Genomic DNA, 23105 nt, shown 5'->3' on the forward strand with positions numbered 1-23105 from the left:
TACGTCCTCACCACAAAAATCAGCGTTTGAACTTTGCAAATGAACATATAGACAAGCCTGATGCATTTTGGAAGTTCTGTGGACCGATAAGGTTATAATTGAACTTTTTGGCCGGAATGAGCAAAGGTACGTTTGGAGAAGGGGCACAGAATTTAATGAAAAGAACCTCTGTCCAACTGTTAAGCATGGGGGTTGATCAATCATGCTTTGGGGTTGTATTGCAGCCAGTGGCAAAGGGAACATCTTACGAGTAGAAGGAAAAATGGATTCAATAAAATTTCAGCAAATTTTGGATGGTAACTTGATGCCATCTGTGAAAAAGCTGAAGTTAAAGAGAGGAAGGCTTCTACAAATGGATAATGATCCTAAACACACCTTGAAATCCACGGGGGAATAACATCAAGAGACGTAAACTGAAGGTTTTGCCATGGCCTTCACAATCTCCTGACCTCAACATAATTGAAAATCTATGGATAGACCTTAAAAGAGCAGTGCGTGACAGACAGCCCAGAAATCTAAAAGAACTGGAAGACTTTTGTAAGGAAGAATTGGCAAAGATACCTGTGTAAATGATGGAAATAAAATCTAACTTCTGTTGACATATTAAAAGAATGTCTATTCTGTAATTTGATGCCTTTTGGATATGTTTCTATCTTTCCTTGGCTTCTTTATGCACATTAATACAATTTTTTACCTGAGGTGCTCAAACTTTCGATCCCCACTGTAGATATATATATATATATATATATATATATATATCTATATATACTGTTTGGGGGTTATAAGTAATTTTCTAGCAAAAAATACTGATTTTAACTTGTAAGCAACAAGTGACAGAAATGGGCTTGGTCCCTAAGTGGTTAAAAGGGTTGTAATGACAATTATCTTTAGCAGTCTCCTGTAGCATGTCTCCAGTCTCTGACCATCTTCTGTAGCATTTCTGTAGTCTCTGACCTTCTCTTGCAGCACATCTCTGGTCCCTGGCTATCTGTTGTTCCATATCTTCAGCCCCTGACAATCTCCTGCAATATGTGCACTCTTTCACCATCTGTGTTGAACCATATCTGCAGTCTCTGACCATCTCCTGTTACATGTCTGCAGTCTTTGACAGCTTTCTGTAGTATTGTTTTAACTGAATAAAATCTGTGGCCCTATAGCAATGTCAGGGGTTGCACTTGAGGCCCCCTATTTTAAATACGATGATCACCACTGGTTTAGAGCCTGTGTTAGGTTTTGATTATCATATGTGAGGAGATTCACCCTTACTTTCTTTCAGGACCAAGGGGACATATACAAACAAGTAGTAGTAGATTGGGCAAGACTTGAAACTTCTGAAAACATTTTTTTATTGCTATCCAGACCTTCCTGTCCTTTATAATTGAATTCTTACCTTTAAAGAAATATTGAGCATCTATATTCCACGTCCAGACATGTACATAGGCATCTATGTCTTTCTCTGGAAGTCCCTTCCAGCCTGTTTTAATTGGCAGAGGGTCTCCAAATCTTGTTCTGTTACTCTTGTTTTCATACATCCAGTACCAGCCAGTCTTGAAAAAGTAGGTGTTGAACCTGTAGAAGGTGTCTCCTCGTGAGTTCCGTTCCTTCCTCACCCAATCAAACACTGTGCTAAAGCTGCCATCACATGAGCCTGGTGACCAAGAGATAAAGATTAAATCTGGTGCCCTTTATATTTGCATAAGTATATTCTGTATTCAGCAAAGGTAATTAAATATACAACATAGGTACAGATAGGTAGGTTAATTTAAAATTCTAATTTAAAACTCTCATTTAAAATTGAGAAAAAAAAACCTGTAGAGGTTAATTATATTTCCAAGTCCCCTGATTGATGACTCCGATCTTTACCCTTCTATAGGGTGACACTGACTTAAAATATTTGCATTTGACACTTCCGGGTGTGGTGAATGTCTGGTTCCCTACTTTATGCCGTAGATGATGGGCACATAACTACTGCACCACTGCAGAGCTGTAGTAATGTAGTAGCCAGCAGGTGGAACACAGCGGCGAACACTGACTGACACTGAAGTGTCAGATGCTAAATATCATTCTTAATACTCTAGTCTAGGGGACTCCAAACTATGGCCTGGAGGCCAAATGTGGCCATCTGGAAGATTTTATCCTGCCTGTAGTTAGGGTCAATGGCCTCTCACAGAGGTCTTCATGTCAGCCTATAGCGTACCTCCGAACCTTTTCAGATGGGAATGAGGGACTATTACCAAAAGTATGTAGGCATAAAACACACCCTGCCACGTCCCCTTTGAAAGAAAATAAGTGCATTTTATATACAACTGTATAGATTAGAACAAAATGAGGGACAAATGAGGAGGAAGGAGAGACAGAAGGACTTTCTTTTTACCAAATTGGGGACAGTCCCGCGAAATCGGGGAAAGTTGGGAGCTATGGCTTACAGTCTTTATGTCTCTCTAACATGGATGGGGATTGGAACCCTTATGTAAAGGAGGACTTTGATGGGAACTCTCATGTATGAGAGGGGACACTGATGGGTTCAAAATGATTTGGGATTTCTTTGCTTTCTTTTACTACAGTTCTTTCTCTGTTGTTTTGAGTCATATCACACTGATTACAATAAAGCTCCAAGTAAAACGTATTCATTAATTTATAAAACTGATTTTTTTTTACCCAAAAATATTTGGAAAAATATACTGTATAATTCTGCCCTCATATTCCAACTTTGAAGATCCCTGCTTTTTGTTTTAATAACGAGGATAACGTGGAAAAGGTCAGAACCTCGTCAGGTTTTCCTGTGCCTCCATTAGGAAGGCATTCATTTCACTTTCTAGAGTGATGATGGTCATCATCCAGGCAGGAGATCTCTCCATTGAGGAAGACACTCAGAAAAACAAACATATTTTGTAAAACAAAAACAAAATCATAATAAATAACTAAAATAAAGGGACCCTTGCAAAAAATATATTCATTATTCACCTGTACCAGTGCCTGGGCAGTTAATATCTGCTGAAGTGAAAAGAAACATCTTCCTGCATATTTGCCAAGTGTCCCAAATCTTGGGAACAGTCCTTGCAGAGCAGCAGCTAAGGAGCATGTATTCAGGTAAGTAACTACTGTCATTAACGAAGTAGAGTTTATTTTATCCCACTGACACCAATGAAAGGGCTTATTGTACTCCCACTCTTTATGCAATGTACCCCAGTACCCCATTTTGTCTATAATATAAGCATCTGGAAAAAGGTGTGATACTTCAAGCGATACTCTGTAAAGTCACACCCACTTTTCATCATATCTCCATGTGTCACTCCTAATTGCTCTTTCAAATGTTGGCAACTGAGTGCCTAAAAAATCAGCGGAATCTGCCACTTGGGGACCATTTGAGTCGCTATAAAGAATTGTGATGGGTTGAACCTCAGCTATTTTTTTTTACATTTCTTCTGTATGGTTGGTAAGATTCTTTCACCTCTTGGCCTAGTAACAGTTATCGCTGCCACGGACAATGAGGGTAAAGCTCCCAAAAGACGGGGGACGTGTCCAAGATGGTGACGGAGCAAGACGATTGATCTCATTGCTCTGCTGCTTCATCTCCAGACTACCAGCTGCTGCACTCTTTGGTTCCATCCTCCTCTCTAACCCTGGAGGATTCCAAAGGGCTGACAAAATAAGCTGGCTACACTGCAATGGTGACTCAGTTGAAGCCTGCACCTGACAACCCATCTAGTTTAGCCAGTTTAGAGGCTTGTGGTTCCCCAGATGCCCCTCTCCGCACCTTCATCCTTACACTACTCAATTTAAGACCAATACCAAACTCCAATCAAAAGGTATACTTCTACAGCATGATCTTCAGGCTAAACCATGTGTTTAAGTTCTTTACGAAAAGAGGCCTCAACCTGGCTGGAAGCAACACTTTGGTCCCAAGTGGGTATATACAAGGCTTTACACCAACTTTTTTTGGGATGCATTCTTTGCGCATGGGTCACATAGATGTGAGTACTACTCGGTTTTTCATCCTCTCAGGTTTAATCCTGTAACATATGGCCTACACTCCCCAGTAGTACCGTATCTGCCTGCAGTGGTGGCCTATTTCAACTGGCTAATACCTGGCTGTGAAATTTAATGGTGTTGGTCCTGTGACCTGACTAGGGATGTGCCTCCCCCTTGGTGTCACCTTGGATAAGCTGCATCCATCCCTTTCTATATGTCTGTTTTTTCCTGCTTCTTTTATGGAACCACAAGAGAGGCTGTACAGAGAACGGTCCTATTCAATCACTTTTGCCTGTGTTCTGAATTCTACCTCTTTTCTAAGTTTTGTGTCCTTGGAGTGATCTAAGAGGCGGTGCCTTTTAAATATTGCAGCAGACTCTGCAATACCCCAGGCTTAAATTTCTAAGATGAGCATCCTGACCAGGACCCCTCAAGGCTTGTTACCTGTTTTTGTTTTGGGACTTAAATCTGCCGCCTATTCTCTACTATGCTACAGGGCAATTGGGTTTGCTCTCCTATGACTATTACAGCTTTGGTTAAAAGTTTGACTATTCCTGCATGATGTCAACCCTTAATTGTATTTACTGGAATAGCAGGGGACTAAATCCACTGATTAAGCATTCCCTTGCCTTCCAATTTCTTAAACATCTCTGACCCCACATTTGTATTCTCCAAGAAGCACGATTGCTGGGTAGTAGAGTGATGACCTGTAAGAAGACATAAGTAGGACATTACTATAATGCTACATACTCCACATACACAAGGGGGGTTAGTATTTTAGTCCACAGATCAGTACCATTTCAGCTACTTGACCTTAAGCTGGATCTAGAGGGCATTTTATTTCATATGCTAAAGTATAATGCATTGATTTGGTGTTGGTGGGATAGTATTTGCCCCCTCTGGCTGCGACACAGACTCTCCACGGGCTGACAGCCTCGGTTACCCAATATCCTACCTCTAACTTCGTCATAGCAGGTGATTTTAGTATAATACCTAATCTGAACCTGGATAGACTTGGTTCTGTAGCTGATGAGGAGTTGGATCTCTCTAAGTAGGCTGCGACCTTCAAGTTTGTGGGAATTGGAAATACTCGATAGAGAGAGCATATATAGTAAATACCACTCCGCTATCTATAGATCCATGTCTCAGATTGACCTTTATATATGTGTCCACCTCTTTGCTCCCTAAGGTTCAAAGCATGTCCATTGTTCTGAGGGGTATCTCTGAATAGCAGTGTCCCTTGACACAGAGAAAGCATTCAACTCGGTCAAATGGGTTTACCTTTGGGAAATGCTGACTAGATTTGGCTTCAGTTCAGACCCCAATTCATGTTCTGTCTGAGAATGCTTTACTCTGCTCTTATGGCAAGCAACCACACTAATAATAAACTGTACCCACTGTTCGCTGTACACAGGGATACAAGACAAGGCTGCCACTCTCACCTGGACTATTAGTCCTGGCGTTGGAAACTTTGCTATCTTTATACGAGAAGCCACTTCCATTCAGGGGTTACCTGTGGGCTCATGGGAGAAGAGGATTTCTCTATAGGATGATGCTGCTTTATCTCTATGTTCTGCCTTGGAGATCATCAACTCCTTTGGCTGTTACTCAGATATTAAAATTAATTAAGACAAGTCGCTCCTCTTCTTATTTGGTCAACACCCATCCCTCCAGCCCATGGGAGAGACCCCCTTAACTACTTATTTGGCCTAATTAATACATTTGGTCAACTAGATTGATTTCATACAGCTCCCAATCTTCTTTATCAGGTCTCTAAATTTAAATATTTTTGGGTTGACGTGCAAGTGGATCTTTCCCTCTTCATTTCAGATAACCTACAACCTTTTCTACAAAACTTCTCCCGGAAATGTACCAGCTGGACATCTCCCCCATTGACCCCTGTGGGTAGGAATAATTTATTTAAAATGGTTTTCTTGCCTAAACTTCTCTATTTTTTTAGATAAACTCTGCTCCCTATACCAAAATCTTTTACCCCGTTGTTTATTTGGTCAGGGAAAACCCCCCAGCTGACAAAAGTAGTTCTACACCATCCTCTTACCCTTGGGAGCCTAGCATTCCCTAACTTCTTTCTATACTACTAAATGGCGGTCTTATGTACTGGGCATTGGTGATTTGTGCAACCCCGTGAAAACTACCAAGGTTACTTTGGAAGCTAGGCTCTTGGGCTCCTATTCATCATTGCAATTACTACACTGGCAGTCTGATGATAGGGTTCTTTGAGGTATTCTGCTTCTGACATTCCATTTGGGGGAATCAAAATTTTCCCCACCTACGCACGATACCAAGCTCACAGCTATGGTATCAAGTTTCATGTTTCAAATTTTTTTCAGTGTCAGCTTCTTACATTTGACAGGCTAAAGGCTACTTACATCCTTCCAAATGTTATCTTCTTTTGCCTCTTACAACTCTGCCATGCGATTACCACACAATTCCCTGGACAGATCACGTTGGTTTCCCAACTATTAGAAAGCCTTTTTATAGTGGAAGATAAACCACTCTCTACCATTGAACATAGCTAACAAACCTAAATTGGCCTCTCTTTATCAGAAGTGGATGTGGATCTGCCTACTATGAGAAGGATTGGGGCGAATGTTTGGATTATTTTCTGACAAATATGACCGCGGCCAAGGATAGATTCATTCAAAATAAACTGTTGCATAGAGTCCTATACCCCTCAGAGGCTTTCTTGTATCTACCCTCAAGCCACAGATATTCGTCATAAATGTTCCACTGATGTAAGGTCTTTTCTTCATATGCTATGGACCTGTCCAAGGCTACTGGACTATTGGAGGGAACTGATGTCAACAATCCATGCTGTGGCTCCATGCCATGGTGTGGTGGTTGTCCCTATAGACCCTCTAATATTTCTCCTAGGAATGACTGATAATCTTGAAGAGTTTAGCTATGTTACTTTGTTCATTTTTCTTGTGTGGCCTTTTATGCCAGACAAAGAATATTGAAAAAAAAATGGAAATCACCCTTACTACCCACTCTTACTAGTTGGAAGACAGCAAATATTAATGTCTTACCAATATACAAGCTTATTTACACTAGTTGTAATTGGCCTAGGAAATTTAATAAGATCTGGGCAAGCTGGATAAATGCTGAAGACATAATTGTTCTGTTATTTGTTAATTACCCCCTTCCTAGGGACATTCACGTACATTTCCCCCTCCCCACTTCCCCTGCCCTTCCTCCCAATCCACCACCTTTTCCCCTTTCTCCGTTCTCCCCTTGACCATGGATGCATTTCCCTGTAAGGACAGGCTACGCTATTGGATGAGGTTTACATCTGCTGTTCCTTTTTTAATATAGCCTGTGAAATATTATTGGCAAGTACATTTTTTTTTCTGTTTCTTTTATTTGATTTTGTTGTCTACTCCCAATATGTATTCTACTATACTTTATTTTGGCTTAATCCTTATTAAACATTTCACTGACAAAAAATTCTCCCAAATGATGACATAAGAATTTTAATCTCTTTGGAGGAATGCACCTAATAAATCATTCAATATACAATGTACATGATGCCAGAGATGGGTCCTGGGTGGGAGATATATGTCTCCACTATTTGAGTTGTGGTCCCTTTTAGCCTTTTAGACATTTTAGCACTCAGGGGTTCAAACCCATGCAGGGTAAGGGGTTCTGCGGTAGTCCAGTTGGAGAGGGAAGGACTGATTTACAGTATACTCAGGATTGGTAAGTCCTCATTCGGGACCTGGAGTTCGGAGGCTCTGAGAGACTTTGGGTGGAAAAGAGCTTCCAAATCCTGATTGCAGGGACTTTGGTCCCAAAAGGGTTAACCTGCCTGCAAGGGAGGCTGGAAAAACAGCAGGAAGGAGTCAACACCTTTCTATTAGGTGGAGTGGAGTAATCCAGAGAAAGTGTGGGCTGTCTAGCAACTGAGACTCTTTTTACTGAACTCCTGCGGCTTGTCTTGTACCCTGAAACTGACCGGAACCCTAAACCGTAAAGTGTAGGACCAAGATACTGGTGGTGAGCCATTTTACGTTTGCTTCTTTTAAGAGACCAATAAATAAAATTTCTGTTTGCAAGTGGCTGGCTGGTGCTCTCGAGCTCTCCATATTGCAACATACACACATTTTACCTTATGCAATGGAAGCACTGGGCTCCCAGTTCAATTCACACCAGGGACGCAATCTTTTTGAAATGTTCTTTTTTGCATGTCTTCTCTTAAGCTGGTCATAGATTGGAAGAATTTCAAATGAAAATACTTAGGAAAGATTGTTCCAAAAAAGGTAACTTTGTTTTTCTAATTAGCGGGGCTAAATCTACGTTAGTTTTCAAGGAAGAGAAAATTTGAAGGAACAAGATGGAAAATTTTTCTAGAAAGAACAAATTTCTAATGGTGTATGTGGTTTTCGGTTGATAAGGTCCATTCCTTCCAAAATCAAATTTTAAAAGCAAACGAAACCTGAATGACATTAAAATGTTCTGAGAATGTTTTAAGAATTTTTGTACACTTTTTGCTATGACTTTTCCTATGAATTTTCATTCGAAGGTCTATCTATGGCCAGTGTAAGTTTTCTTTCACAGTCCAAAAACATACCAGTATAATGATAAGCCTTTACATAAAACTGCAAACTCCCCTGAAAAAGGGACTGATGCAAGTAGTTCTACATGCTCTATGAATTAAATAAAGGTAATACCATATTTTTTCTGTACAGCTTTTCTGTCCTCCCAGTCCAACTCGAAGTGCTTCCCCAGAGGTGTATAGTTTGGCTGCATCACTGACCCCATGCGATTTATATGGGGCAGGCCAAGAGCATGACCAATTTCATGGACAGCAACCTGCAACAGAATATATTTAAAATAAGCCCTCTAGATTTTATTGTATGGGTTGTGCATTTCCTGCTAAAGCAATTTGGGAAAATTATGGTGGCCACTCAAAATAATGACACTTTGGGTCCAATTTGGACATTTTCACTCACTTTTGTTGCCAGCGGTTTAGACAATAATGGCTGTGTGTTGAGGTATTTTGAGGGGACAGCAAATTTACACTGTTATACAAGCTGTACACTCACTACTTTACATTGTAACAAAGTGTAATTTCTTTAGTGTTGTCACATGAAAAGATATAATAAAATATTTACAAAAATGTGAGGGGTGTACTCACTTTTGTGAGACACTGTACTGTATATACAGCATATGCTAATACTAACACTCCATAGAACTCCCATGCTTACCTTCTCTGTAAGCTAAACAAAAGTCACCCTTTCATCCTTTCACCCTTTCATAACACTAACCCTACCTATTACTAGCCCTTACTGTAACCCTAAAGCCTTGTACACACGATGAGAATATTGGATGAATGATCGTACATTTTTTCTTGTATGTTAGTCCTATATCGAAAATAAAGAAGTTACTAAAGTTGCAAAAAATCTCATACGACAGAATACAACTTCGGAAGTGATGTATTCCTGTGTTGTAATGTATTCTTTTGTTTCCAAGCATGCATGGTCTTTAGTCTTCTGTTTTTTTTTGGATAAATACTGTTCTGATTAAATGAAAATCGTTCATTTTGGTATTGTACGAGAACATTTTTCGTGTTTGTCCCTTTGGATAATTTTGCATGAACTGTCATGATTGACTCTTGAAAGCTGTGTAGTAATGATCAAATTATCGTACGATCGATTTGAAAGCAGTATTTTTCATCCGATTTTCTGATCCTGTGTACTAGGCTTGGCAGTAACACTCCTTGCAACCCTAACACTCCATATAACTCCATTGCTAGCCATCTCTTTACCCTTTAACCCTCTCTGATATCCTAAAGCTAACACTCTTAGTAATCTTAGGACCCAAAAGCCTAAGCTTCCTAAGCCAGAAGATACCAGCATCAACGTTACAGTGCAGCAATCTCCTCCTGAAATGGTTCCATTTTCTTTTCTTTTCGGTTGACACCAGTCAGAAACTAGCAGTATTTAAGAAAAGGTAACCCATGCTCTAATCTTTGTGACTTGATATTAACATACAAAAGACTACAAAAGTCTATAATACAGCATGCATGTGCTAACCCATGTGAAAAAAAAAACCTTTAGTGAATTGGGAAACATTATTTTTGTTCATAAATAAAGGAAATACATTGCTACTTTATTTACTACTGGATTTATTTGTCATCTAGCAACAGTACAACTCACTTTTAAAAGGCTAATTCCTTGTTCACTGGTAGGACCAACAAAGTGTTCATCATCATCAAAATGAATGTCTCCCAGGTACCAGGCATGCGCAAACTCCTGTCCGACTCCATCGAATGCCTGAGTACAGCCAAGGTGCTGCCCTGTGAAGAGCCAGATTATTATTATTATTATTATTATGTACATCTAGGAAAGAAATGGCAAAACCATCACTTGGTACCCTCAAATTTATTTCATTAAAATAAGCTAGAATGAAGTTGTGACTGCTTTGAACCACTTCTGGACTGAAAGGATTTACCCCCTTAATGACCAGGCCATTTTTTGCGATACGGCCAATTTTTATTTTTTGCGCTATAAACAAAAAAAAAAAGAGCGACAATTTTGAAAAAAAAAAAAATATATATATTTTTTACTTTCTGCTTTATAACATTCCCAATAAAAAATGTAAAAATCTATTTTTTTCATAATTTTAAGCCAATTTGTATTCTGCTATATATTTTTGGTAAAAAAAAATCCCAATAAGTGTATATTGATTGGTTTGCGCAAAAGTGTTCGTGTCTACAAACTAGCGGAAAGATTTGTCATTTTTATATTTTTTGAGGGGCGACAAATACTGGACTTCTGCGCTGGCTTGGTCAAAGGGATTCTGCATGAGCGTGGCTGTATATGCCCTCGTGTTGTATGCAAACTTTGGGCCCTTTGCTTTTTTCTTGTGTAATGCTGTGACCTCCTTCTACTTGGATTACTTGTCTTTGTTCTAGCCATTTGTGAATATAGGTCCAACACAAAAATCCATATTCTTATGTTTGGATTATCAGTCCTACTGGCCAGGCCTCTTATATACATTATAAACTTTCTACTTTACAATGACCTGCGTTTTGGTTCCATTTGTCCCCTGTGCCTGCCCCAAGCCAAAGTTTTCGCCTATGCATTTTTGAGAAGATTATAACTGTCTGTATACGGTCCTGACGAAGCTTACTGCAAAACGCTTTGACACAGACGTACTCTCATACCCATGCAATCTTGATATGTTTTATATTTCTACTGTGTATTTGTCTTACATTTAGTAGTTATGATCTTCTGTATACATAAAGGAGGGGAAAGAGGGGAAAAATGGCGCTGCCTAGAGGCTCAAGTAGGAGGAGTGTGTATATAGAAATGCAAAGAGATAAAAGTGGTGGGATGGACGAGGCAAAAACTGTGTGCTAATGATGATGACGCACGTACAATTAATGTAAACAATAAATCTTCTGATATTGCACAAAATAGGAAAATAAATAAATAATAAAAAAAAATGGTAAGTAAATACAGGGGCTATTTATAGGAAAGAAATAGATAAAGTGACTGCTGCTGCTGCTGCTGCAAAAAAAAGAATAAACAATGCAAGTAGGGTACTCCCAATATTGTAGTAAAAACAGAGCGGTAAATGGAGTCTCCGGAACGCAATGCATTCCAACGATAACCGCAACTGGAAGTGATGTGACGGCACCGCTCTGTTTTACTACAATATTGTGAGTACCCTACTTTACTCTATATGTGAATAAAGCATGTTTGCAGTATTGCGCTATTTGCCCTCTCCTTGCTTTCCATGATGTTTGCATACACCCCAACATCCCGCTAATACCCCCGGAATACCTGGGATATGACCCCTTACTGAGCGTGGATTTAACCACTGGGAACCCCAACCAGGATATCCAGGAACCCCTGATAAGAATCCTAGAGAGTCCCGGAGCCATACAGGGATTACCAGCTCCATACAGCTTTATCTCCTGAGGGAACCAGGATCCATCAGATGAGTTGCATTACCTTACTATATATACCGGCTCTATACCCCTGTGTGGGGTGGGTATTTCTGGTGAGTGTGCTACTTACCTTATGGTTCGCCAGCCCCCCCCCACTTTACCCACCATAGGGCAATTATTGGGATTACCGCATGAAGATTGACTTCTTGTTCACATTGTTTATGGACTGTGTGCATTTTATTTAATTATTTGTTGATCATTCATCACCTTTCGCACAGTGTCACTTTATCCTGCTTATATATATTTTTGGACACAGCGTCACCTTCAGTTATTATATGCTTTGCCCCATCACCATTATTTATATATATCACTATATTTACTTATTTATCCATCCTCCCACCTGTGGCATCAGCACGTATATTCAGCTTTTTTGGCACTTGATAGATTTTAATATATGATATTCACTTGATATTTTTCACCTTATTTGTTTACTCATCTTTTAGAGTATACATCTCTTTGTACTCATTTCACTTGCATTGTTTATTCCTTTTTTTTTTTTTTTTTTTTCATCAGTCACTTTATCTATTTGTTTGCTATATATAGCCCCTGTATTTACTTACATTTTTTTTTTTTTTTATTTATTTATTTATTTTCCTATTTTGTGCAATATCAGAACATTCATTGTCTACATTAATTGTACGTGTGTCATCATCATTAGCACACAGTTTTTGCCTCATTCATCCCACCACTTTTATCTCTTTGCGTTTCTATTCACACACTCCTCCTACTTGAGCCTCTAGGCAGTGCCATTTCCCTCTCTCCCCTCCTTTATTACACGCATATAACCTTTGGGTCATATTCGAGGGAGGCTGCAGCCTACTATTATCATTTATTTTTCCATAGTGCGGAGTATACTCCTTTCATAATCTTCTGTATACATGTTTGGTGAGCTGGACCTCCTTTTTTGGTAAATTTCATCATTTTAGTTTGTCATTGAATTTAATCATGAATTAATAAATGTCCATTTTATTATTTTGTGTATGATTATCTGTCTCATGATGTGCCCATCAAGTCCACGTATATGTACAGTTGTTTTCTTACAGCTGTCGTTCCCTATGTCATTTTTATAATTTTTTTTTTTTACTAGTAATGGCAGTGATTAGCATTTTTTAGCAGGACGGTGGACAGATCAGACATCTAACTGACATTTTTTACACTTTTGGGGGGACCAGTGGCTTTATGATAGTTATCAGTGCTAAAGATATGTCTCCACGGGGAGCGATTGCGGGTGCCCGGCGGCTATTGCGGCCATCGGACCTGCTGATTGGCTCTCCCTGTGGCCAGAGGGGAGAAGGCCAGAGGGGAGAAGGCCAGAGGAAGAAGACCAGAGGAAGATTTTTAATAAAGGATTTCTCAAACCGTCTCCTGTCATTATTTACATACACTGCCTTTTATGGGTTGAATGGGTAGGGGTACAATGTACCCCATACCCATTCACATAGGGAGGGGTTCCGGGATCTGGGGGGCCCCCTTGTTACAGGGGGCATCTAGATTCTGATAAGCCCCCTGCCCGCAGACCCCCACAACCACCGGCCAGGGTTGTCGGGAAGAGGCCCTTGTCCTCATCAACATGGCGACAAGGTGCTTTGAGGTGGGGGGTGCAGAGCTCCCCCTGCCCCAAAGCACCCACCCCCCCCCCACGTTGGGGGCGTGTGGTCTGGTATGGTCCAGGGGGGGGGTGGGGCTGCTCGCTTGTCCTCTCCCCTTTCCTGACCTGTCGGGCTGCATGCTCAGATAAGGGTCTGGTATGGATTTTGGGGGGGACCCTATGCCCTTTTTTTTGCGTGAGGCACCCCTCAAAATCCATACCAGACCCAAAGGGCCTGGTTTGGAACCTGGAAGGGACCCCCACGCTGTTTTTTTCCCATTTTGGCGTGGAGTTCCCCCTCAAGATCCTCAGAGCGCAAGTCGCAACACAAGTTGAATCATCCTGATCTGACTTGTGATGCAACATCCATTCAAATCAATAGGCTCCCATAGGGAACCATTGATTTTCACATAAAAAAAAAAACAAAAAACGTATAACGTGGTTTAACGCTGTATAAGCAACGGTAAGCAATGTTAATCAGCCTTTTGCAGTGTCAGACATTTTTACAGCTCTGATGCTGGTCATCAGAATGCACAGGCCCTGGGGTTTTTTTGCAGCTTAAAAATGCCTATGCCACTTGGAGCTCCTAAAAGCCCGTGTGTGCATGAGGCCATAGAATAACATGGAGGGGGGTTTTTAAGCTGCAAAAAAAAAACGTCAGACACTCCTAAAAGCAGCTGCAAAAACGCCCTGTGCATGGGGCCTTAGAGGCTGTTAGGGGCAGGAAAAAAACCCACTGCCAGTGCATTCAGGAGCAGCAGAGTTTGGGCAGAAAAAAAGTTTGAAGCTGCTAACAGCCGCTAGAAGCTGATAACAGCTTCTAAAAGCTGTTAAACATTAGTGCTTTAGCAGCAATTCATTTCAATGACCAGAATAAATTATTTATTTTGGCCAATGAAATGAATTAACGCCCAAGAGCTTGATGCCTATAAAAGCTCCTAAAAGCTTGTAAAAGCTTAAGACACTTTTACAAGCGTCAGGCATTTCTGCAAAAACGCTGCTGGTTTCTAGGAGAGTTAAAGCGGTTGTAAACCGCTGCACATTTTTTTTTTTCTAACCTGCAAGGCAAAGGCATAATGTGCTAGTATGCATCGCATACTAGCACAATATGTTAAACTTACCTGAAAACAAAGTGTTCCAGCGATGTGATGCCATCGCTGAAGACAGCCCCCATCTCTACCTGGTCTTCCTTCTGGGTTCGCGGCTCCAGCTCTGTGACTGGCGGAAGCCACCATTTCATCACTCCTGCGCATGCATGCAGAAGCCACCAGTCACAGCACACTGCTCTGAAGAAACAGCATGGGTGGCCATTCCTTCAGAGCGCATGTGCCAGTGACGTAACTGGCTGCTAGCTCAGTAAATATTTCCTAAATGGTGACACATGTTTAGAAGATATTTACACTACCTATAGGTAAGCCTTAATATAGGCTTACCTATAAGTAAATCTTAAAGATAGAAGTTTACTTCCTCTTTACATTAAGGTCCTGTGTACATGAGGCCTTATAGTTGAAATACAAATTAGCTGTACTTCTGTCCATCCAGTCCAAACATTTACACAGCACAGCCCTGTTAGACAACACAGCCAGCCTGGCAAACTGAATCTTCTCACCTGCCACTAAGAGAAAAAGCTAGACCACCTGCCTGTCCACGACCTTTGTCTGGACAATAAATGAGCAGCAGCAGATGGTTGACCCCCTACTTTTGCTCACTTTTCTTGCTCCTTCTGTCAGCTACTGATTGATCTCTGCCACTTCCTCTCCTAGTCTTTAGCACAGGGTATTACAAAAGGCTGTAACCAAATAGTTTCAGGTAGACTTGCTGTATTAAAGCATTAGTAAACCGCCATGCTTTTTTTTAAAACTGCAAAGATGAAGTTATAATGTGCTAGTATTCATTGCCAGCGATCCCGAATTGCCGCAAATCGTGGGACGCGCCTGTGATCCCTGTTACTTCCAATAGCACCCCGATCCCCGGCGAATCACGGTAAAATTACACATACAGAATCGTGGGATTCCAGAACTTCTTTTGCTGACAGGGCTTCCATCTTTACCTGGTTTTCTTTCTGGGTTCACATCCTCTGGCTGGCCTTTTGGCGCGCTGCGATTATGTCACTCCTGCGCATGCACTCGGGAGCTGATATCCATGGTCCAGGACTCTGAAAGAATGGCACGGGCATGCTATTCCTTCAGAGCGCATGCGCCAGTGATGTCACCAGGCCCATTTAGAAGTAAATATTTCCTAAACAGTGGCACCCCGATCGTGGCTTGATTTTGCTTTATTTAGCCACAATTGTCACCCGACGGATCACAGTAAAATTGCACAAACAGAGTCGCGGGAAGCCTGTTGCCGCGATCAGGGTGCCATTGGAGTTAACAGGGATTGCAATCACGTCCCGCGATTCGGGATTGCAGGCAGTATCACGACGATTCAGCCAGCAATCCTGAATGCCATGGTGTGAATGGAGCCTAAGGGATTAGCAGGATTTTCTTTGCACAAACTGATATAATTGCCTTCAATAGTATTTTTTAACAGACCAAAAGGAGAAAAAAGGAGAGGTTAATTGTTGGTTTTCTTCACCTCCTTCTCTGGTGACAACTGTCTAAGATGGGATTTCCCATCAATTCATATTCAAGAAACAGTGGTCACAAGGACAAATATAGATAATGGGGTTTATTTAATAAAACTGGAGCATCCAAATTCTGGTGCAGATCTGCATAGAAACCAATCAACTTCTAGGTTTTCGTCAAAGCTTAACGTTTTTGTAAACCTTCACATATACCAAGTGAAGTGAATAGCCTCAGATGATACATAAAGATTAAACAAATCATCCTACATAAGTTTTACTTGTTTATCTAGAGTCTTCTCTTGCCCACAACCCTTCAAAAGTGCAGATTTGTGATAAAATCCTTATGCATCTGTGAGGAGCAGGGAGGAGGGGGTAGAGAGCTTCAGCTCTTATACACTGTGTGAGAGCTGATTGCAGGAAAGGGACACCCCCCTCCACATAGGCAGAGGAATGAAGGAACATACAGAACTGTGTTCTTAATAGACAAGCTGTGTGCTTATCTCCCCCTTCATCACAAATTTATCTCATGTGACGTAAAAAACTTGTCAGAAGTGTCTCATTCTGATAACAGGGGAATGAAGCACCAGAGAGAAACGACACCTTGGGGAGAGACAAGTAAACACTACAGATATACAGTATGTGCTCCGTTCAGATTTCATGACTGAGGTTTACAACCACTTTAATTGAACAAGCTGAAGTTAGAAGCTTATTGACTACCATGACCAGCTGCACCTGATTTTGCACTCTCCAGTTTTAGTAAGTCAACCCCAATGTCTCTCCTCAAAGGAAATACATATTGCAATGACTGTTGCTATACAAAACAAAAAAGGTTTTGGCTAAAGATACACTAATACCAGCAATTTGTGGGAAAACAACCCAACTTGTAAAACAAATTGATACTTTTGTTTTTTTCAGACTTGTACTAAATCAGTTGCATCCCATTGGTTGTTCTGGCCAATGTACTTTCATTATTAAAGTTTTCTTTATATGTGTACTACGTCCACTAAAAAACATTTACTTTCTTTGTCCCAGTAGGAATCCTTTCATTGGGAATTTTGACACAGTAATATCAAATAAAAAGGAGGGAGGGGTGCTAACTGAAAACACTGGAATCAGATGAGTACTTTTACAGTTTAAATGTTGATGTTTGTGTAAGGATTAGGGTTAGTTTTGAAGGTTATTTAAGGGGTTAAGAGTATGGCACAACCGTAGAATTATCCAGTTTCAGGAACTGTCACAATTGAATTAATCAAGAAATAAGAATAAACTTGCCTGTGCCAAATCCAACTCGAATGTCTATATCATCTCCAGTGAGATCCTCCTCAAATTGTAGTGGAATTACCTCACTCCACATACGGAAAGCAGTACGAAGTATTCTCCTCTGCTGCTCAATGGTTAATTGCATGCTGTATCCCTCTCCCATAAGCCTCCACTTCAATGTCCTCTTGGAAATACTCATTGCATTTGGGTTTTCCAGAGCATTTCTCTCATCCCGTTTATTTCTGTAATGATCAACCAATGTGGACAGAATGCTTCTTCTTCCACGTTGATTTCTATCTGGTTGTGTGGAATCATGGTATGTTTCACTTGTGGCCAAAAGGCTCAAAGTTGCGTTTTTACGTCTTGAAGGGGCTTTTCGGTCAGGAACACCACAACGGGGTTTATTCATGGCCAGTTTGGTGGGTGTGTCTAAGATGCCCGTAGTGTTCAGCCCATTGGCTTCTTGAAACTTTTTCAAGGAATCTGAAAAAGATGCGCTTAACTCAGTCTTGTTAGAAGGAGGGAAGAAGGAGCGCTCCGATGATTCACCTTCTGATAAAAGCTGAGAAACATCTTGTGGAGCTTGGTCAAGTTCAGGGGAATCTCCAAATGACTGCTCCTCCCAGTTTACAGGATTCACCCAACCATATTTCACCAGATATTGCTGCAGAACAGAGAAATTAAAACATGAAAATCAAGGCCAAGTGACACACACACACATATATATATATATATATATATATATATATATATATATATATATATATATATATATATATATATTACAGTGGTTATGTACATATTTTCTTCATTTAATTATTATTGACTACATTTTACAGTGGTGATCAACTTACCAGATATAGAGGGCCTCAAATGCGGCCCTAGACATGACCAAATAATCAGTAAATGTAATGATACAGAAAGCTGTTAGAGACTGTAGACATGTAACAGGAGATGGTCAAAGACTTTAGGCATGCTATAGGGGATGGTCAGAGTCTGCAAGCAGGTTACAGAAATTGTTGGAGACTGGAGATATACTTCAGGAGATAGATGAGATCAAAGGGAAAATGTATGAAAAAAGAAAAAAGGATAGACAGTACTAAAAAAGTAATGTAGTATGAAAGAACTACTAGAAGTCAGTATAAAGAATATTTGCATGCAGACTACCCTAGGTGATGCACACGTGATGCTGAGCTCTATTCACAAAACGGTATCTACTGCTCTAAGATTAGTGGTAAAACAGCTCATACCGTCTTTCAAAAATGTTTTTGCAATTCACAAAAAAATTCTACTAAAATATCACATGCACTACTTTTTGAAGGGATGCGGTATTTTAGAAGTGAAAACTAGCGGTATTTTATGGACGGCGCCCACCACTGACCCAGAAAAAGAAAAACAGACTGGGGGTCCCCCCCCCCCCAATTTATACTAGGCTCTTCAGGTCTAGTATCAATTTTTGAGGGGAACCCCACCCCAAAATGTAAAAGAAAATAGTGTGGGGTCTCCCCCAAAATCCATACCAGGTTGTTATCCAAGCATGCAGCCCGGCAGGCCAGAAAAAGGGGGGGGGAATGAGTGAGCATTATCCCCTAAATGGTGGTTCTATCCCCCTAAAGCACCTTGTCTCTATGTTGATAAGGACAGGGGCCTCTCCCCCACAATCCTGGTCTGTTGGTTGTGGGGGTTCTGGGGGTTGCCCACCCATGTGAGTATAGGGTACAAGATGGGTCGATGATATCATGAAGGGGGGTGGTCACCAGGTGATATCATTGGGTGACCCCCGCCCCTTAGCTTACTTAATGCTCCTTATGATATCAGATGTGACAACGCGTAGGGCGGAGTGACTTACACACACCACAGCACATGGGCAGCTACTGGGTGGCCATTTTTGTTGTGGGAAGCCCAGTTTGTTAGTGTGCTTCTCTTTTATATTGGGCCTGGCGCCGCTCTGGAACAATTGCTTAGCTGCAGTTGTTTGTTTGCTGGAGCTGTTTATTCATCAATCCTAAAGTGACCCTCCTGTCTACCTGGGTTGTTGGATTGTCTCTGTAAGATGAGCGTGTGTTGACTACTCTTATTAAGGGGTCAAATGATATCTGGTAAGCAGCACATGAGAGTGAAGGGTGTCTCCTGGCTTTCCTAAGTATTCCTATTCCATCACGGTTGTGGGATCACTGCAATTGTAATTTTCAGCTTTTTCTTTTGGATATTTTGGACTTTATTTGATTATTTATGCACAATTTTCACCTTGGCATCTACTTATTTATACAGTATATGTTATACAACATTTAAGAGCTGCACTATTCGTTTTTATTATTTGTTGAATGTTTTTTGTGTCAGAACACGGTGCACAGCAGCTTTGTATTTTTATTCTAGTGAAGATCTTCACTAATTTTGATTATTTAAAAAACAAATTTTTCATTTTTTGCCTGGCGTTGTTTTTTAAAATACTGTATTTTCTCTGAAATTCTAATTTTAGTTAAACAATATTAATCTTTCCAGATGGAACATGGTGAAATGTTTCCTGGATGAGCTTGTATGTTTTTTGACTGTTCTGCTGGATGATGAAAAAAAGAAAATACCGTGCTTGGTGCAGGTTCAACAGGGGGATGTTTATGCTGCCTTGTTGCTCATGGTAAACTGAGGTATTATGACATGTGTTTTCATATTTACTGGCAAATTTCCATTCTATCATCCTTGAGGTTTCGTTTCTCACACTGGCTTCCAGAGAGAACTTCACTCCCTCCTCGTTTTTTCTTAAAGTGGTTTTAAAGCCTAAACATTTTTTATCTCAATGCATTCCTTGCATTAAGGTAAAAAATATTTAGGCATCAGCCTCCCCCCCTCACCCCCCCTTTTTTACTTACCTGAGCCATCATTCGATCCAGGGCTGTGCATGTCTGCAGCTCTTCTCTCCCCTCACTTCCGGGTCTGTCTGGCTTTGCTGGGGCACCAGGAGCCATTGTGCTGTCAATCAAAGCCAGTGACAAGTGGGCAGCACAAATCCCGCTGTCTGTGTCAAGGGACGCATCAGCGGAGCTCGGGAGTGAGCACACATAAGAGCCCCCATGGGAAGCCGCTTCTCATTGAACAGCGGGAAGGGGCAAGGAGTGCCTGTGGGGGACCCGAAAAGAGGAGGTTCACGCCCACTCTGTGCAATTTTATTGCACAGAGCAGGTAAGTATAGATATTTTTTTTTTTCTTTTTCATTTGTTTTTTTTTTTCATTTTTACCTTTTCAATCTCTTTAAGCCAATCCTTACCTGATGGGCTGGATTCACATACTGCCAAGATAATCCAGTGTTGTCCTGCTACAAGGCTTGGGACTTGAGTAAAAATAATTACCTTTACCTTGGCTTTAAAATGATACTAAACACAGTTTAAAAAATATATTATACCTTCTATTTCTATATGTGGATGATGGCACTGTAATATTTTTAAGAAAACAAAAAATCTAAGTACCTTTTTCCTAATCGATATACAGCTGTCACGTGACCCAGCTCTTTCCCAGCCTGTCTGCAGGGAAACATAAGCAGGAGGAACTTCTAGTCCCCTGCTGATGATCACATGTAGTGATGGTCGAACATCGGCCAGGGCGGTTCGCGAACGTCAGCCGCAAATTTTCTCAAAAGTCTGCAAACCGCAAGTTCGCGGCGGGCCCCATTGACTTTAATGGGAGACGAACTTTAAAAACCTTTAGGTCATATTTGCAGCCACAAAAGCCGTACTAGCTGTGCACAAATAGACCCAGCACATGGACAATGTCATAACAGAAGTATTGCAATTGAAAAAGTTGCCCTAAATTATTATTTTTTTTTTTTACAGCAAAAAATATATATATTTTTTTTCATAAATCAGCCAGAACTGACAGCAGCCGGTAAATACACGTCTAATACATATAGGGTCCATTCACACATCTGTAAAATGGGTCCGCATCCATTTCACAATTTACAGAGCCATTGTTTTTCATTTCCAGTCTGAACAATTAGGCATTCACAGGATAAAGTGTTGGCCATTCCAGGCCCCAAAAATTAGCCCACATGCGTTTACCTGACAGCTAAGAACGTAGTATTCTGTGGCTGAAGGTACATTAGGCATTCACAGGATACAGAAGTAAGTGTCGGCCAGTATTGGCCCCAAAAATTAGCTCACTTCAATATGTAGTATTGGGGGGAGGGGGGGGGGACTGGTCTATCACACCAGTTGTTCAAAAAATTGGCCAGTGAGTTTGGCACTGTGTGTACCAGACTTAACTCAGCAAAAGAGGCAATATTGTTGCAGGACACAAATACACTTCTAAAAGTATACTCAGATAACACCCCGCTTCAAGCTGTGGTATTGGGGGACCACAGATTTATTACAACAGATCTACAAATAATTGGCCAGTAACTGTTGTCACTGTGTGTAGCATAGTTAACAAAGCAAGAGAGGCCAAATTTTTGCAGGACTAAAATACACTCTTAGAAAATTATACTGTTAAATAACACGTCACTTCAATATGTGGTATTTGGGGGCCACAGGTTTATTACAACAGTTCTACAAATAATTGGCCAGTAACTGTTGTCACTGTGTGTAGCACAGTTACCACAGCAAGAGGCCAATTTTTTGCAGGACTAAAATACACTCTTAGAAAAGTATACTGTTAAATAACACCCCACTTCAATATGTGCTATTGGGGGGCCACTGGTCTATCACACCAGTTGTTCAAAAAATTGGCCAGTGAGTTTGGCACTGTGTGTACCAGACTTAACTCAGCAAAAGAGGCAATATTGTTGCAGGACACAAATACACTTCTAAAAGTATACTCAGATAACACCCCGCTTCAATCTGTGGTATTGGGGGGCCACAGGTTTATTACAACAGATCTACAAATAATTGGCCAGTAACTGTTGTCACTGTGTGTAGCACAGTTACCACAGCAAGAGGCCAAATTTTTGCAGGACTAAAATACACTCTTAGAAAAGTATACTGTTAAATAACACCCCACTTCAATATGTGTGCTATTGGGGGGCCACTGGTCTATCACACCAGTTGTTCAAAAAATTGGCCAGTGAGTTTGGCACTGTGTGTATCAGACTTAACTCAGCAAAAGAGGCAATACTGTTGCAGGACACAAATACACTTGTAAAAGTATACTCAGATAACACCCCACTTCAATATGTGGTATTGGGGGGGGGGGGGCATTGGTCTATCACACCAGTTATAATACATTATAAGTGCTTTTGTCACTGTTTGTAGTATTGCTGCAGCAACGCTCAGTCACCACACCTGCCACAATGCTGCACAGTGCACAATAATACTACTAATCCACCATAATATGCTTTCTACAAAGTATATTATACTGTGGATTACCCCCCCCCCCCCCATATAGTGCACTGCACAGCAATACCAAACAAATTGCAGCCCTTTAAATGACTTTTGTGGACATTAAAAGAGCGATTTGTGTGACTGCTGCCGATCTCTAACTGCCCCTAAAGCACAGACTGGATACCTGTCCCTAACCTGAAAAGAGACTGGACCTATACCAAAAATTGCAGCCCTTTAAATGACTTTTGTGGACATTAACAGAGCGATTTGTGTGACTGCTGCCGATCTCTAACTGCCCCTAAAACACCGACTGGATACCTGCCCCTAACCTGAAAAGATACTAGTAGACCTATACCGAAATACCAGCCCGGAAAAGGACTTTTGTGGATCTTAACAGATCTACAGTATTTGTGTCTGGCAATCTCTCCCTGAAGC

General features: G+C 40.8%; 1 protein-coding gene across 1 annotated transcript in view; it reads right to left on the minus strand.

The window, feature by feature from the left end:
• LOC309552031 (matrix metalloproteinase-21-like) overlaps positions 1 to 23105 on the minus strand; it is a 42092-nt gene that overhangs the window by 12325 nt on the left and 6662 nt on the right. Inside the window, exons 2-5 of the mRNA XM_082252780.1 lie at positions 17377 to 18028; positions 10152 to 10291; positions 8664 to 8805; positions 1391 to 1648 (exon numbers count right to left, since the gene is read on the minus strand). Of these exons, the coding sequence (XP_082108906.1) occupies positions 1391 to 1648; positions 8664 to 8805; positions 10152 to 10291; positions 17377 to 18028 (1192 nt within the window). The remainder of the gene's footprint in view (positions 1 to 1390; positions 1649 to 8663; positions 8806 to 10151; positions 10292 to 17376; positions 18029 to 23105) is intronic.

This window comes from Pelophylax lessonae (genome assembly GCF_965119305.1).
Source record: "Pelophylax lessonae genome assembly, chromosome: 4".
In the NCBI taxonomy this organism is placed as follows: Eukaryota; Metazoa; Chordata; class Amphibia; order Anura; family Ranidae; genus Pelophylax; species Pelophylax lessonae.